The 17943-nt window shown below is 44.1% G+C and overlaps 1 protein-coding gene across 4 annotated transcripts in view; it reads right to left on the bottom strand.

Moving 5' to 3' along the window:
- Positions 1-17943, bottom strand: part of hsf1 (heat shock transcription factor 1) — a 108740-nt gene that overhangs the window by 19281 nt on the left and 71516 nt on the right. For 3 of the 4 annotated variants that reach the window (XM_072576471.1, XM_072576469.1, XM_072576468.1), the window contains exon 10: positions 1767-1850. The exons of the other annotated variant lie outside the window; for it this stretch is intronic. In XM_072576471.1, the coding sequence (XP_072432572.1) occupies positions 1767-1850 (84 nt within the window). The remainder of the gene's footprint in view (positions 1-1766; positions 1851-17943) is intronic. 4 annotated transcript variants of the gene reach the window in all.

Genomic DNA, 17943 nt, shown 5'->3' with positions numbered 1-17943 from the left:
TTGCATCTGGAACATAGCGTGTTCCATCTGCCTGTAAAATAACAGAGTAAGGGTCTAGGCCATGATCTTAAAATATTTTGGGGGATCTGGTCTGGCCCATAATACTAACTACATCTATTCACTCCCATTGATCCCTAATTAAAAGAATGGACAGTGAGAAGTGCCCACAGAACTGCCCCCAGCAAGGTTTGAAGGATGAGGTGAAAAAAATCATTAACTAACGAAAAGGCAACATAAAAGTTATTGGGTCCACATGTCAGACACTGAACCCTTGAAGCTATGTTGATGAGGTAGGAAGAAGAGTCACACTTGATAAAATATAAAGTCAGTCTCTCTCCAGAGGCTGCTAATTCATGCAGAGTTTCTCCAGCACTTTATGTACAGAGTATCTGCAATATTTTGCTTTTATTACTGTTTTGTCCTGTTGTGTAAATTGTTGCAATAATTTGAAATTTGGCTTTCTTTTATTTGTCCTGATGAGTGCAAAGTCAACGTGCTTTGGTAATTTGATTTCCTATCGCTGAAAGGAGATGCATAATTTTGCAAAACATTGATGAGAATTCCCATCCAAATCATCTCTCAGCAAGAGACAGGAAAGAAATAGTGCCACAGGTACTGAAAGATTTCTATTGGAAGGAGTGAGGCAACAGAATGCCATAATTAGGAATTAGGGAGGGGAAGAAACGGTCGCACGCAAGACAGGAGAAGAGGACCGTTAACATGACACAAGGTCAGTAAGCTGAATGTGGATCAATGTTCATTTTAACTCCAATTCTAATCTTTAAAAAAAACAGTCCACCTTTAAGTAGTGAAGTGATCAAAATTGGCTAGTCCAAAGTCGAAATTAAAAAGATCTTAGTGGGGAATGTCCTAAACTCCATATCTGTGCATGTAGTCAGCATACAGCGCATATAAAAATCTATATTGTGCAGCTCTGCCTGACCAATATTCACACCCCTGATCAAAAGCACCGACACACATTTTATGGCGACCTGCAGGAACCTGCCCATATAACAGTGAGCCCATTTGAAAAGTAGCTAGCATGAAAAGTCTGATTGTGATACAGCATACTATAATTAAAAAAAATAATTCTCAAGAGCTGTCAAAAAACAGAGCTTATGTCTAACACTTAGCTTGGAACTAAACAGCAAAACAGGGCAGCACTTCTAGAGGCTGCTCACTTGCTCATTCCACAGATCCAGTCACATTTCATACTGTAATAGCCTCTGGATACGTACAGTCACTATACTACAGCATGCAGAGGAGAGCAGTCAGAATATATTAAATACAAATAATTTATCTTGTAGTACATTTAATACATTAAAAAACCATACAACACAGAAAAGCTGCTTTTTCTCTCGATAATACATCACCGTGTCCAGTAGAAATTGGAAAATAAATCTATATTGCTCTCAAATGAGGCACTAATACCTCAGCGCACCCACGGAGCAAAAAATTTTCAAGCCCCTTTATACTCAGCAAAGCAATCAAAACTTTTATTCACTTAGACTGCCTGAAAAGACTTTGACAAAGCGGTTACAGGCCTGCCACTTGTGCAGGGATGGGATGGTGGATTGAGGAAGTTTACAGGCTTGAATGTTAGTTAACCTCCCTCCTTTCCTAGGTTATGGGCAAATAAAATGATTGAACAAGCACAATGAAGATACTTGCTCCCAGACCTGCTCTGCATTGTTGATTGGGTGGAGTATTTATACCAAGACACGTTGTGTTTATCAGGGAGACAGCAGTGTAATAGAAATGCTAACCCTATCAGTGCTCTGGGGTGAGTAGAGGAGGAAAGACTGGAGATAACACAATTGACCTCTGACATCTGCTGGGCTTGAATCAAACTGAAAGACAGAAACAGAAGGTCATGCTAGACACTACGAGAGACAGCAGCACAGATTTCCCAAATCCCATCACTATTTTCTTGAACCAGATCCAAACACTAACTTTAGTACAGCAATACAAGCTTGAAGTAAAAGGTTTCCCGTTAATTTCTACACATCTTTGCTGCTGAGTTAGGGAGTCCCCACTCAATGAGGCAGTAGTACTCAGAGGAACCCTTACCAAACTTCCACAGGAAAACCTGCAAGATGAAATACAAGAGAAACAGAATGCAGTTGCCTTGGCATAACATGTTGATCAACTAGGACTTGTGGGCTGAACACTGAGTAAGATTGTTTTAGGTTTTGGACTTAGTTGTGGCCAGTAAAAATTAGGGTGCAATGTGAACGAAAAAATTACCTGTTGTATCTGTGGGCAATTACAATCAGTGCTCTTATTCAATTTGAGCAGGAGTGCTGTCAACTTACAGTTGTGCTCTTGTAAGTTCAGTGTCAAACTGTAATGAGATCAGGGAAGGGATTAGTATGCAAAAAATGAGCATGGATCGATAAACAAACTGAGGGAGAACTTTGTGGACATGAGGGCTGAAATCAAAGCACACTATGGCCATGCAAGTTGCACGAACCAAGACCAGAGTGTAGTGATTATAAGGAGGTCAGGAGTGATTATAAGGACATTAGAAAGCATGAGTTCCATGGTTGGGGCTATTAACCTGGTTTAATCAGGGAACCCTGGCTGACAGATATAAACAGAAGTCTCAGACACATTCTGTTCACTCAGAGCTGGCTGGGTGGAAGCCGAACCAGTGTCAAGTACGATGCATGGAAAAATACAGGGTGACTTGGTGACAGGATACAGGCTTCTGTGGAGTTTCAAACTGTGGATTGAGACCCCAGTGATCACCATCTGAACTTTTGGTTCTGAGACTACAATAGTTGCAATGAGGATCTAACTGAATACCAACAGCTGAGCGCCTCTCTGAATCCTTGCATTTTAACAATATTGGGTGCAGTTTAACGGGTTGATCTTTGAATGTCCTGTCCTGGAAAACACGGGTAAAGGTGCTTTCATCTAAAACTAACTCCTCAGTCTAAGCAGCTCCCCTACCCTCTGGGTGGCGATGGCCTAGTGGTATTATTGCTAGACTGTTAATCCAGAAACCCAGGTAATATGCTGGGGACTCAAGATCGAATCCTGCCATGGCAGACAGTGGAATTTGAATTCAATTAAAAAAAAACAGAATTAAGAGTCTAATGATGACCATGAATCTTTTGCTGATTGTCAGGAAAAGCCCATCTGGTTCACTGACATCCTTTAGGGAATGAAACTGCTGTCCTGACCTGGCTTGGCTTACATGTGACCCCAGACCCAGAGTAATGTGGCTGACTCTTCAACTGCTCTCTGGGCAATAAATTCTAGCCCAGCCAGCGATGCCCTCATCCCTTGGATGAACAAGAAAACATCTTCACTCTCAAGTCTCTCTCCCTCCCTCACTCTCTCGGTTTTGCAACTATGGCAATTTTCAAACAGCAAGATGGAATCACAGTGGGAAAAGCATCGGCACAGAATCGGAGTGCACATTAGATTTGATGTACCATATGTTTAAAACCAAAAGTAAGGTTCAGTTCAAAATTGCAACTTTATTGCTTTTAGAAACAAATTTCAGATTATCACTACCACTCTCTATACTCAGATGCAGAGGTTACAGAATCTACCTATGAGTTTGTGCCTCAGGTTCCCTGAACAAATGACTCTCCAGCTTATGTTCTCCAAGGAGAACAAAGCAGAAACATACTCTCTGTGAATGATCTAATGAAGGGGAGAAATTCTGCAGATGTGAGGTTCATTCTAGATGTGGATCTTCCTGAGTCCCTACTTAAAACCAAATAGACAGAATAAAACTCATGTAGTTGTACAACACAGAAAGCCACTTGGTCCACTGTGCTGACTCTTTAAAAGAGCTACTCAACAAGTTCCACCACCCCATTGCCCTCCTGCAGCTGAACAAAGTATAACCTCTTCAATGTATCCAATTCCTTTGGAATGGCAACCATCCTTGCAGGCTGCAGATTCCATAAATCCCGCTGTGTGCTAAAAACAAAACTCCCCATGTTACTAATTAAAGAAATAGGTGAGGGGACTGAGAGCTATCCACTATTCAGCTTGGATCCTTGCTCCAAATGTGTTATGCCACTGAATTAGGAAAGTAATTGTTTCTTCATTTCTGTAATTTATGATTAAGTGAGAGGAAGGAATAATAGGGAAAAAAGGGACTTTTCAGAGCTGAGAGTTTATTGGGTCAGTGAGCACTCACTGTGAAGGCTCTGTGCAAAATAAAAGGCACAGGAGGAGCTGATGAAAACACTGAAAATAGGAACAGGAGTAGGCCATTTGGGTCCACCATTCAATATAATCAGAGCTGACCATCCTACTTAGCACCCTGTTCCCACTTTCTATCCATGCCCTTCGATCCACTTAACACCAAAAATGATATCTAACTTCTGGAAAAACAATTAAACGCTTTGGCCTCAACTGCTTCCTGTGGCAGGGAATTCCACAGGTTCACCAGCCTCCAGGGTGAAGAAATTCTTCCCATCTCAGTCCTCTGCAATTTGAGAGCAAGAGTCAAGTCAATAACAAGTAGTCCGGGTGCAAGTTTAAAGGCATGGTAGTGTAGCTCAGTTGTGTGGAATGCCCATCCTGTGGCATGTGGAGAATCATGGACACTTCAACTTGTTCAGCTAACATGTCTGCATGGTTGCACTTATTTCATTTTAATGTACTAGACTTGGACCCAATCATCTCCCCCTTAAACAGGATTTACAATTCAGTCACTTTATGACCGCTTCTACCCAGAGGTGCCTTTGTTCTGAAGCTTTTGATTCATTCTGTCACTTTACATTGTACCTTAAAGAATGTATATTTGTTGTTAAATACAAACCTTTGTATCTAGTCGTACCTCTTTGCACTTTCCAGTTCACCACAATCAGCTTGCCCCTCGTACCTTCACAGGTTCAAGACTCTAGGTTTGGGTTCAATTATGTTGTTTTTAAACAGCAGTGCACTGCTCCAGAAAACCATTTTTATAGATTCTGTGAATTTATCCTCCACATATTTAGTGCTCATTAGATAGACAGACAGAGACAGACAGACGTACGTAAAAATGAGGTATGATTCTGGTGAAGCTGAAAACTTAAACAGCATGCAATACATAGAACTAAGCACTCCCACAATCAATGGATCAAGTCTAAGCTCTGCAGACTTGCCTCATCCAGTTGTGATTGGTGGACAATTGCAGTGGACGAAGAAGTTCAAGAAATATTCTAATCCTCAACAAAAAGGGAGCTCAGAACATTGCCATAAAAGACATGGTTGCAAATGCATACTCATGCCGCCTAAGTGTCAGGCAATGACTACTTCAACAAGAGAGATTCTGATTGTCACCCCTTGACATCGAGTGGCATTATTGCTGTTGAAGTGAACTGGCATTCTCGGGTAGAGGATAAATCAATAGACATTTAAAGAAATATTTGAGAATACTACAAGTATATCCCGACTGGAAAGAAAAGAAGACCAAGGTGAGGACCCACCAGCCATGGTTAACTGAAGCTGGGGAAAGCATCACCTTAAGGAAACATCGCATAACTGAGCAAAGATGAATGACAGGAATGGTAATTAGGCCGACAGATGCTGGAGATCAGAGTCAAGATTAGAGTAGTGCTGGAAAAGCACAGCAGGTCAGGCAGCATCTGAGGAGCAGGAAAATCGACGTTTCGGGCAAAAGGCCTTCATCAATCTCCTGATGACGGGCTTTTGCCCGAAATGTCGGTTTTCCTGCTCCACGGATGCTGCCTGATCTGCTGTACTTTTCCAGCACCACTCTAATAAGGAATGACAAGTAGTCAGAATAAAGTACAACTGAGAATGATTGAAAATTTAATCAGAAGAATAAATGAAGAGGATGAGACAAAGTTTGCAAGAATTGTAAAAACGGATCGTAAACATTTCTACAAGTACATAAAAAGAAATGAAAACGAGTGCTCGTTCTCCAGAGAGTAAGAATGGGGAGTTAGCAGTGGATAGTCTGGAAATGATAGTTAATAGGAAGAAATATCTTGCTTTGGTCTTCGCTGGAGGATAAAATAAAATTCCAATCGTAGCTTTACATCAGGAAGTGGTTGAGAGAAAGGAAGACAGCTAACGATCCGCATCCATGAACACCAACGAGCCACGAAACGACACGACCAGCTATCCTTAGTAGCCACACACGCAGATGACAAGCAACATGAATTCGACTGGGACAACACTACTATTATAGGACAAGCCAAACAGAGAACAGATAGGGAATTCTTAGAGGCATGGCACTCATCCACAGATTCAATCAATAAGCACATCAACATGGACCCAATATACCGACTACTGCAGCGACCAGCTGGAACTGACAACCGGAAGCGACAGATTCAAACCACTACAAATGCCAGAGGAAAGATCACAGAAGCGCTTCACAGGAGGCTCCCAAGCACTGAGGATGTCACCTAGACAGGGGACGAAACGTCTGCAACACAAATTCCCAGCGTGGCGAACAGAACCCCACAACAACGAGCACCCGAGCTACAAATCTTCTCACAAACTTTGAGAGAAAGGAACTTGATGAAAATGCCATAAGGGAAGTGGTACAAAGCAAACGGATGGAGCTGTGGACTGAAGTTTTTCTGTCCAGATGGATGTCACCCTAGGATCTTAAAAGAGCTTGATACTGAGATGGTAAGGTGCTTAGCATGTTCGCCTTCAGTGGTCAGTGCATTGAGTATAGGAGTTGGGGCATCATGTTGTGGCTGTACAGGACATTGTACAGATCACTTTTGGAACGTTGTATTCCATTCTGGTTTCCTGCTATTGAAAAGATGTTGTGAAACTTGAAAGGATTCAAAAAAGATTTACAAGGATGTGGCCAGGATTGGAGGGCTTGAGCTGTCGGGAGAGAATGGATAGACTGGAGCTGTTTTCCCTGGAGCGGAGGCTGAGGGTTGACCTTATACAGGTTTATAAAATCATTAGGGGCATGGATAGAGTGAATAGTCAAGGTCGTTTCCACAGCATAGGGGTGGCAGAGTCCAGAACTAGATGGCATAGGTTTAGGGTGAGGGGGGAAAGAGTTAAAAGGGACCTAAAAGGCAACCGTTTCACACAGAGGGTGGTGAATGGATGAAATGAACTGCCAGAGGTGGTGGTGATGGTGGTGGGTACAATTAAAACATTGATAAGGCATCTGGATGGGTACATGAATAGAAAGAGTTAAGAGGGATATGGGCCAAATGCTGGCAAATGGGTCTAGATTAGTTTAGAATACCAAGTTGGCGCAGACGAGTTGGATCATAGGGTCTGTATCTGTACAATATGGTGTTGATTGTCCAAATTTCCCTGGGTTTAGGAAAGGTTCCACCAACAAGAAAGGAATAAACTCTATTCAAGAAGGGAGGGAGTCAGCAAATAGGAAACTAAAATGCCAGTTAGCCAGAGATAAGTTGTGTTGAAAATGTGCTTTGAGGCTAGGTAAGTGAACTTGGATGGACCCAGCCAGCCAGCCAGAAGCTGACACTGGATGCCTCTGCCTGATTATGGGCAACTTGTATAAAACAAAAATTAAAGCCTCAACTGGGCATCTCTACCTGAATCTGAGCATCACATTTTAGGAAAAGCCATGTCCACGTGCAGTAAGACTGGATCATATTCAGGTATTGGCTAATAATGTGGTCTCAAGTACAACTCAGAATCTAACCCAAAAGAAAACAGAGTAAAGTGGATGTCTGTCAATGACTGCACAAGGTTAAGCACCATTTGCAACTCCACAGGCTCTGCAACAATCCATACCCGAATGCACTAAGACCTGGACAATATCTAGGCTTGAGCTGAAAAGTGACAAGTAATATTCACACTACACAAATAGCAGGCAATGTCCATCTCCAACAATAGACTATCTAACTACTGCCCCTTGACATTCAATGATGTTACCTTCACTGAACCCTCCACTGACACAATCCTATAATCTCAGTGCCTACAAGAGCAGATCAGAGACTAGGAATACTGTGGTGAGTAACTCACCTCCATTACATCATCTACAAGGCACAAGTCAGGAGTTTGATGGAATACTTTCAATTGCCTGGAGGGGGTACAGTTTCATCACCACTCAAGAAGCTTGACAGCATCCAGATCATAGCAGCCCGCTTTTCTTTCATTATTTGTTTCATCAGATGTGAGCATTGCTGGCCTCGTCACTATTTATTGCACACACTCAATTGCACACAGGACAGTTAGAGTCAACCACATTGCTGTGGATCTGGAGTCACATGTAGGCCAGACGACATAAGAATGGCAGATTTCCTTCCCACAAGGACATGAGTGAACCAGATGGGTTTTTCTGATCATCAACAATGGTTTCACGGTGATTATTCGACTCTTAATGCCAGATTTTTCTTGAAATCAAATCCCACCATCTGCCAGAGCAGGATTTGAACCAAGTCCCCAGAACATTACCTGGATCTCCAGGTTAATAATCTAGCAATAATACCATTAGAACTTCAGTTTGGCACCACATCCAAAAACATCTACTTCCTTCACCACTGATGCTCAGTAGCAGCCGTGTGTACCATCTACAAGATAACTGCAGAAATTCACTCAGGCTGCTTAGACAGCATCTTTGAAAGCCACCACCACAATCTACAAGGACAAGGTCAGAAGATACATGGGAACACCATCATCTGCAAATTTCACTCCAAGCCACGCACCATCCTGACTTAGAAATATGTCACTGGGTCAAATTCTGGAATTCCCTCCCTAACGATAGTGTGGGTTTACCTACAGCACATGGACTGCAGCAATTCAAAGCAGCAGCTCACCACCACCTCCAAGGACACAAGAGATGGGTAATAATTGCTGCCCTAACTAGGGCACCCACACCTCACGAGCTTATTTTGAGCACAATATAAATGTAAAATCAAATAGAGTGATTTATTTTGTGCTCTACTCAGATCCCTCAGTAGGACACCTGCAATTATACATTCTGTCAGTCTGAGTTGTACTTTGCTAGCTATGTTAACAATCTCACAACACCAGGTTATAAGACCAACAGGTTTAATTGGAAGCACTAGCTTTTGGAGCGCTGCTCCTTCATCAGGTGGTTGTCACACAACCACCTGATGAAGGAGCAGCGCTCCGAAAACTAGTGCTTCCAATTAAACCTGTAGGACCATAACCTGGTGTTGTGTGATTTTTAACTTTATACACCCCAGTCCAACACCAGCATCTCTGAATCTTTGCTAGCTATGTCCAGTCCATTTAATTGGTACTAGTGAGGGGAGTGCAATACTTGAACTTGATTACCTTCTTTTTGGGGAAGATGTGGTTTCACACAGGTAAGCTTTCACCTTAACCCTGAATTGAATGAACTTTATTGTCACTTGTACTTAAATGAGTAGAGTGAAAAGTTTATAAGTTGTCACTTACAGCGCCATCTTTGGTAGAAAGGTACAACTTCTTCAGTTACAGGGAATGATAGGAGCAGCAACTTTTATCTGTTTACAAGTCCTCAAAAGTTGCTGTCCCTTGATCTGACATTCAGGCCAATACCAATTTGCAGTCATTATCTCCATATCAATTTTACTGCTTTGTACATCAAACATCTGATGGAATTTCGTTGCCAACCCACTAAAGTCTACTTGAATGGATTTGAGACAAACTTAACAATTTGGTCCATCACAGCTAATTTCTGAAATCGCCTGTAGAACTTTTCTGCTAATTTCTTCAGGTGTGCCAGGGCTTTCTGGTTGAAACTATTTTTCTTGTCTTTGATGCTAGCAGCAGTTTATTTTTTGATCTGGAGGACCACAGACCCAGTTTCAATTTGAATGCATTTGCAAAACCGCTCATATGTGCTGTCTCTGTTTGACAGTTCACTGCATAATTATTTCAAGTTAGAAAAAAAACACATTTTCAGGCATCAGATCTAAAATCCTTTTCAGAACATGGCCTTGATTTAACCACCTCACATGTAATGCAACATTAGTTCACTGTACACAGCACAGAGTTTGTTGAGTAAGAATTTAAGTGAGTAGTGATGAAGGGCTCTTGATCAAATCCAGTTTAGATATCAACAAGAATTTTCAATACATGGGAAGATTTGATAACTTCACTCTCTAATGCTTTCTGGTGGATTACAGTGGTCATTCGTGCAAAATGCAATAAACAGTTTCTTAATTGTTTTCTCAAATATACACATTTTGAATTTGTTGGAGATTTGTGGGCGGCACGGTGGCACAGTGGTTAGCACTGCTGCCTCGCAGCGCCAAAGACCCGGGTTCAATTCCCGCCTCAGGCGACTGACTGTGTGGAGTTTGCATGTTCTCCCCGTGTCTGCGTGGGTTTCCTCCGGGTGCTCCGGTTTCCTCCCACAGTCCAAAGATGTGCAGGTTAGGTGAATTGGCCATGCTAAATTGCCCGTAGTGTTAGGTAAGGGGTAGATGTAGATGTAGGGGTATGGGTGGGTTACGCTTCGGCGGGGCGGTGTGGACTTGTTGGGCCGGAGGGCCTGTTTCCACACTGTAAGTAATCTAATCTATCCTCACCCCCTTGTTCTCTTGCTATTAGGGGAAAGGGTAGGACAATCCCATTTAATTAGAACATAGAACAGTACAACACAGTAAAGACGCTTCAGTCCACGATGTTCTGCTGGGCATTTATCTTAATCTAACACCAACCTAACCTATATATCCCTCAATTTATATCCATATGCTTGTCCAGCAGTTGCTTAAATGTCCCTAATGTCTCTGACTCTACGACCATTGCTGGCAGTGCATTCCACACACCCACCAGTCTCTGTGTAAAGAACCTACCTCTGACATCTCCCCAATACCTTCCTCCAATCACCTTCAAATTATGACCCCTTGTGACAGCCACTTCTGCCCTGGGGAAAAGTCTCTGGCTATCTACTCCTATCTATGCCTCTCATCACCTTGTATATCTCTATCAAGTCACATCTCTTCCTTCTCCTCTCCAGTGTAAAAAGCCTGAGCTCACTCAACCTCTCTTCAAAAAATAAGCCCTCCAGCCCAAGCAGCATCCTGGTAAATCTCCTCTCCACCCTCAGTAAAGCATTATATCCTTCCTATAAGGCGACCAGAACTGGACACTATTCCAAGTGTGATCTAACCAGGGTTTCAGAGCGGCAGCTAAACTTCGCGGCTCTTAAACTCAATCCTCCTGTTAATGAAAGCCAAAACATCATACGCCTTCTTAACAGACCTATCAACTTGGGTGGCAACTTTGAGGGATCTATATATATGGAACCCAAGATCCTGCTGTTCCTCCACATTGCCAAGAATCCTGTCTTTAATACTGTATTCAGCATTCAAATTCGACTTTCCAAAATGAATCACTTTGCATTTGTCCAGGTTGAATTCCATCTGCCACTTCTCAACCCAGCTCTGCATCCTGCTAATGTCACGTTATAGCGTGCAACAACCCTCAACACTGTCGACAACACCACCGACCTTTGCGTCATCTGCAAACTTACTAACCCACTCTTCCACTTCTTCAACCAAGTCATTTATAAAACCTACAAAAAGCAGAGGCCCAAGAACAGATCTGGAAACCAATAGCTACATTGATGACTGCATTGGCGCCACCTCGTGCTCCCGCGAAGAGGTTGAGCAATTCATCAACTTCACCAACACATTCCACCCTGACCTTAAATTTACCTGGACTATCTCTGACACCTCCCTCCCCTCCTGGACCTCACCATCTCCATTAATGATGACCGACTTGACACTGACATTTTTTACAAACCCACCGACTCCCACAGCTACCTGGATTACACCTCTTCCCACCCTACATCTTGCAAAAATGCCATCCCGTATTCCCAATTCCTCCGCTGGATCTGCTCCCAGGAGGACCAGTTCCACCACAGAACACACCAGACGGCCTCCTTCTTTAGAGATCGCAATTTCCCTTCCCACGTGGTTAAAGATGCCCTCCAACGCATCTCGTCTACATCCCGCACCTCCACCCTCAGACCCCACCCCTCCAACCGTAACAAGGACAGAATGCCCCTGGTGCTCACCTTCCACCCTACCAACCTTCGCATAAAACAAATCATCCGCTGACATTTCTGCCACCTCCAAACAGACCCCACTACCAGGGATATATTTCCCTCCCCACCCCTTTCCGCCTTTCGCAAAGACCGTTCCCTCCGTGACTACTTGGTCAGGTCCACACCCCCCCTACAACCCACCATCCAATCGTGGCACTTTCCCCTGCCACCGCAGGAACTGTAAAACCTGCGCCCACACCTCCTCCCTCACCTCTATCCAAGGCCCTAAAGGAGCCTTCCACATCCATCAAAGTTTTACTTGCACATCCACTAATATCATTTATTGTATCCGTTGCTCCCGATGCGGTCTCCTCTACACTGGGGAGACTGGGCTCCCCCTAGCAGAACGCTTTAGGGAACATCTCCGGGACACCCGCACCAATCAACCACACTGCCCCGTGGCCCAACATTTCAACTCCCCCTCCCACTCTGCCGAGGACATGGAGGTCCTGGGCCTTCTTCACCGCCACTCCCTCATCACCAAACGCCTGGAGGAAGAACGCCTCATCTTCCGCCTCAGAACACTTCAACCCCAGGGCATCAATGTGGACTTCAACAGTTTCCTCATTCTCCCTTTCCCCATCTCACCCTAGTTCTAAACTTCCAGTAACTGTCCCCATGACTTGTCTGGACTTGTCCTACCTGCCTATCTTCTTTTCCACCTATCCACTCCACCCTCTCCTCCCTGACCTATCACCTTCATCCCCTCCCCCACTTACCCATTGTACTCTATGCTACTTTCTCCCCACCCCCACCCTCCTCACGCTTCAGGCTCACTGCCTTTATTCCTGATGAAGGGCTTTTGCCTGAAACGTCGATTTCGAAGCTACTTGGATGCTGCCTGAACTGCTGTGCTCTTCCAGCACCACTAATCCTAATTCTGTATCCAGACAGACACATTTCCCTGTATTCCACACCTCCTAACTTTCTGAATGAACCTACTGTGGGGAACCTTATCATTGCCACAGGTGCTGCAATCCCATTCCTCGCTTCCTGTCGTAACCTTGGACATATCTGGTCCGGCCCTGGGGACTTAACTATCTTGATGCTTCACAGAATTTCCAGCACATCCACTTTCTTAATGTCAATCTGCTCAAGCCTACTAACCTGTTCTCACAATCAACAAGGTCTGTCTCTCGTGAATACTGAAGCAAAAAACTAATTTAGGGGCTCCCCTGCCTCTTCAGACTCCAGGCACAAGTTCTCTCCACTATCCCTGATAGGCCTTACCCTCTCTCTGATAAGTGTAGAACACCTTTGGGTTTTCCTTAATCCTCCCACCAAGGCTTTTTCATGCCCCCTTCCAGCTCTCCTCAGTCCATTTCTGAGTTCTTTCCTTGCTACCCTGTAATCCTCTAAACTGTGCTAGACCTTGCTTCCTCAACCTTAAGTAAGCTTCCTTCTTCCTTTTGATGAGAAGCTCCTCTTCTCTTGTCATCCAATGCTCCTTCACATTACCATTCCTTGCCTGTCTCAGTGGGACAAAGTTATCAAACACTCACACAACAAGTGCTCCTTCAACAACCTCCACATTTCTGTTGTGCCTTTCCCAAAGAACAATTGTTCCACAATTTATTTTACACAGCTCCTGTCTAATAGCACTATAATTTCCCCTCCTCCAACTAAATACCTTCCCATACAATCTGCTCCTATCCCTCCCCATGGCTACGGTAAAGGTGAGGCGGTTGTGTCAATGTCACCAAAATGCCCTCCCACTGAGGTAACCTTCAATCTCTCTGAGTACAACAGGATCTTGATCTGATGGGCCAGTGGGCTGAGGAGTGGCAGATGGAGTTTAATATAGATAAATGCGAGGTGCTGCATTTTGGAAAATCAAATCAAAGCAGGACTTATACACTTAATGGTAAGGTCCTGGGGAGTTGCTGAACAAAGAGACCTTGGAGTGCAGGCTCATTGTTCCTTCAAAGTTGAGTCGCAGGTAGATAGGTTAGTGAAGGCGGCGTTAGGTACGCTTTCCTTTAGTGGGCGGGGTATTGGGGTTGGCAGGTCATGTTGCGGATGTAGAAGACATTGGTTGGGTCACTTTGGGGATATTGCGTGCAATCTTAGTCTCCTTCTTATCAGAAGGACGCTGTGAAATGTGAAAAGGTTCAGAAAAGATTTACAAAGATGTTGCCAGGGTTGGAGGATTTGAGCGATAAGGAGAAGCTGAATAGGCTGGGGCTGTTTTCCCTAGAGAGTTGGAGGCTGAGGGTTGACCTTACAGAGGTGTATAAAATCAGCAGGGGGATGGAACCTGTGGTCTAGTTCCAGTGTACAGGAGGATGTGAGTAGGGTGGACATGGACAAGATTTCACAGTCACAGGAGTGTGCTGGCAGACAGGAAGCTGGTTTGAAGTATGTCTACTTCAAGCCAGGAGTTGATAGGTGAACCTGGAGCATGGATATGCTGTGGCCATTTCAGAGATATGGATAGAGCAGGGTCAGGAATAGATGTTGCAGGTCCCAGGGTTTAGCTCTTTCATTAAGATCAGGGAAGATGGTAAAAGAGGGGGAGGTGTGGCTTTGTTAGTCAAGGACATTATAACAGTGGCTGAAAGAACTTTTGATAAGAACTCGTCCACTGAGGTGGTATGGGCTGAGGTTAGAAACAGGAGGAGAGGTCACACTGCTGGTAGTTTTTTTTATAGGCCTCCACAGAATTCCAGGGATGTGGAGAGGATTGGCAAAACGATTCTGGGTAGGAGTGAAAGGAATAGGGTGGTCATTATGGGGGACTTCAACTTCCCCAACATTGACTGGAAATGCTATATCTCTACTACATCGGACGGATGAGTTTTTGTGTGCAGGAGGGTTTCCTGATACAGTATGTTGAAGGGTCGACAAGAGGGGAGGCTACTCTGGATCTGGTAATGAACCAGGTCAGGTGTTTGATTTAGTGGGAGGTGAGCACTTTAGAGAGAGTGACCATAATTCGGTTACGTTTAGTTTAGTGTTGGAAAGGGATAGGTACATGCCATAGGGCAAGAGTTATAGATGGGGAAAGTGCAATTATAATGCGATTAGGCAAGACTTAGGAGGCACAGAATGGGGTTGCAAAATGCAGGGGATGGGGACAATTGAAATGTGGAGCTGATTGAAGGAACAGATATTGCGTGTCTTTTATAAGTATGTCCCTGTCAGGCAGGGAGGAAGTGATAAGATAAGGGAACCATGGTTTACTAAAGAAATTGTATCTCTTGTTAAGCAGAAGAGGGAGGCTTATGTGGCATTGAGATGAGATGGCTCAGATGAGGCAATGTAGAGTTACAGATCAGCTAGGAAGGATTTAAAGAGAGAATTAAGAAAAGCGAGGAGGGGACATGAGTAGTATTTAGCAGGTAGAATAAAGGAGAACCCGAAAGCTTTCTATAGCTATGCGAGGAATAAAAGGATGACTAGGGTAGGAATAGGGCTTGTCAATGACAGAAGTGGGAAGTTGTGTGTGGACCCTGTGGAGCTCGGAGAGGTGCTAAACGAATATTTCTCATCTGTTTTCACTCAGGAAAAGGAGAATATTGTAGAGGAGAAGAATGAGATACGGGCTATTAGACTTGAAAGGATTGATGTTAATAAGGAGGTATTATCAATTCTAGAAGGTGTGAAAGTAGATAAGTCCTCTGGGCTGGATGGGATTTATAGAAGGCTTCTCTGGGAAGCTAGGGAGGAGATGGTAGAGCCTTTGGCCTGGATCTTTGAGTCGTCATTGTCTACAGGTTTAATACCAGAGGACTGGAGGATTGCAAATGTTGCACCCTTGTTTAAGAATGGCAGTAGAGATGACCCAGGTAATTATAGACAGTGAGCCTTACGTCTGTTATCGGAAAAGTTTTGAAAGGATTAGAAGAGATAGGATTTATAATCATCTAGCAAACAACAGTTTGATTTCAGATAGTCAACATGGTTTTGTCAAGGACAGTTCGTGTCTCACAAACCTCATTCAGTTTTTTGAGAAGGTGACCAAGCATGTAGATGAGGGTAGGGCAGTTGACGTGGTGTACATAGACTTCAGTAAAGCCTTTGATAAGCTTCCACATGGTAGGCCTTTGGAAAAAATGTGGAGGCATGGGATTGAGGATGATTTAGTAGTATGGATTAGAAACTGGCTTTCTGTAAGAAGGCAGTGAGTGGTGGTCGATGGAAAATATTCAGCCTGGAGTACTGTTACTAGTCGTGTGACACAAGGATCTGTTTTGGGACCATGCTGTTTGTTTTTTATAAATGACTTAGACACAGGCATAGGTGGATGAGTTAGTGATTTGCAGATGACACTAAAGTCGGTGGAGTGGTGGACAGTGTGGAAGAATGTTGCAGGTTGCCGGGGGTCTTGGGTAAACTGCAGAATTGGGCTGAGAGGTGGCAAATGGAGTTCAATGCAGCTAAATGGGAGGTGATGCACTTTGGGAAGAATAACAGGAAGGCAGAGTACTGGATCAATGGTAAGATTCTTGGTAGTGTGAATGTGCAGAGGGATATTGGAGTCCATGTATTTGGATCCCTGAAAGTTGCCACCCAGGTGGATAGTGCAGTTAAGAAGGCATACGGTGTGTTAGGTTTTATTGCTAGAAGGATTGAGTTCCGGTGCTGTGGTGTCATGCTGCTGCCTGTACAAAACACTAGTACCACCTCACTTTGAACATTGTGTACAGTTCTGGTTGTCCCATTACAGGAAGGATGTGGAAGCATTGGAAAAGGTGCAGAGGAGATTTCCCAGGATGTTGCGGGGTCTTATGAGGAAAGACTGAGGGATTTGGGTCTGTTTTCATTGGAGAGAAGAAGGCGGCTAAGAGGGGATTTGATAGAGACATACAAGATGATCAGAAGATTAGATCAGGTGAACAGTGAGAGGTTTTTTTCCTAGGATGATGACGAGGGGACATAGCTACAAATTGAGGGGTAATAGATTTAAGACCAATGTCAGAGGCAGGTTCTTTACTCCGAGAGTGGTAAGGGCGTGGAATGCCCTGCCTACCAATGTGTTTAACTCAGCCACATTAGGGCATTTAAACAATCCTTGGAGAAGCATGTGGATGATGGGATAGTGTAGGGCAGTGGGCTTAGATTAGTTCACAGGTCGGCACAACAGAGGGCCAAAGGGCCTGTTCTGAGCTGTATTGTTCTATGTTCTAAATCAAAAGGAGCATGGTTGGGATAGATAGATAAGGTCTTTTCCCTGGGGTGGGGGAGTCCAGAACTGGATAGCATAGCTTTAGGGTGAGAGGGGAAAGATATAAAAAGGACCTAAAGGGCAACGTTTTCACACAGAAGGTGGTGTGGGTATGGAATGAGATGCCAAAGGAAGTGGAGGAGGCTGGAACAATTACAGCATTTCAAAGGCATCTGGACGGTTATATGAATAGGAAGGGTTTAGAGGGATATGGACCAAGTGTTGGCAAATGGGACTAGATTAGGTTAGGGTATCTGGTCGGCATGGACGAGTTGGACCAAAGGGTCTAATTCTGTGCTATACAGCTCTATAACTGCAATCTTGTATTTGACACCTGACCTGGCTCGTTGCCAAGCACCAAATACAATATGGCCTCCCCCGGTCGGCTTATCTACATTTTGAGTCCAGAATCTCTCCTGGACACATCTGACAAAATCAGCTCCATCCAGACCATCTGCCCTAAGGAGGTTCCAATCAATGCTGGGGAAGTTGAAGTCACCCATAACAACAGCTCTGTTACATCTGCACCCTTCCAAGATCTGCTATCCAATCTGTTCTTCCATTTCTCTGCTGCTAATGGGGGGGGCGCGCAAAGCTAACACCCAATAAAGTGACTGCTCCTTTCTTGTAATTGACTTCCACCCATACTGACTCAGTAGACAAACCCTCCTCCACAACCTCCTTTTCTGCATGTGTGAGGCACTCTCTAATTAACAACGCCGCTTCCCCCTCCCCCACCGTTCTTTTTAAAACATCTAAACCCTGGAACATCCAGCAACCATTC

Source organism: Chiloscyllium punctatum, chromosome 8, assembly GCF_047496795.1.
Source record: "Chiloscyllium punctatum isolate Juve2018m chromosome 8, sChiPun1.3, whole genome shotgun sequence".
NCBI lineage: Eukaryota > Metazoa > Chordata > Chondrichthyes > Orectolobiformes > Hemiscylliidae > Chiloscyllium > Chiloscyllium punctatum.
Note: the sequence above shows the minus strand (reverse complement) of the source record. Positions and strands in the feature narration are given on the sequence as shown.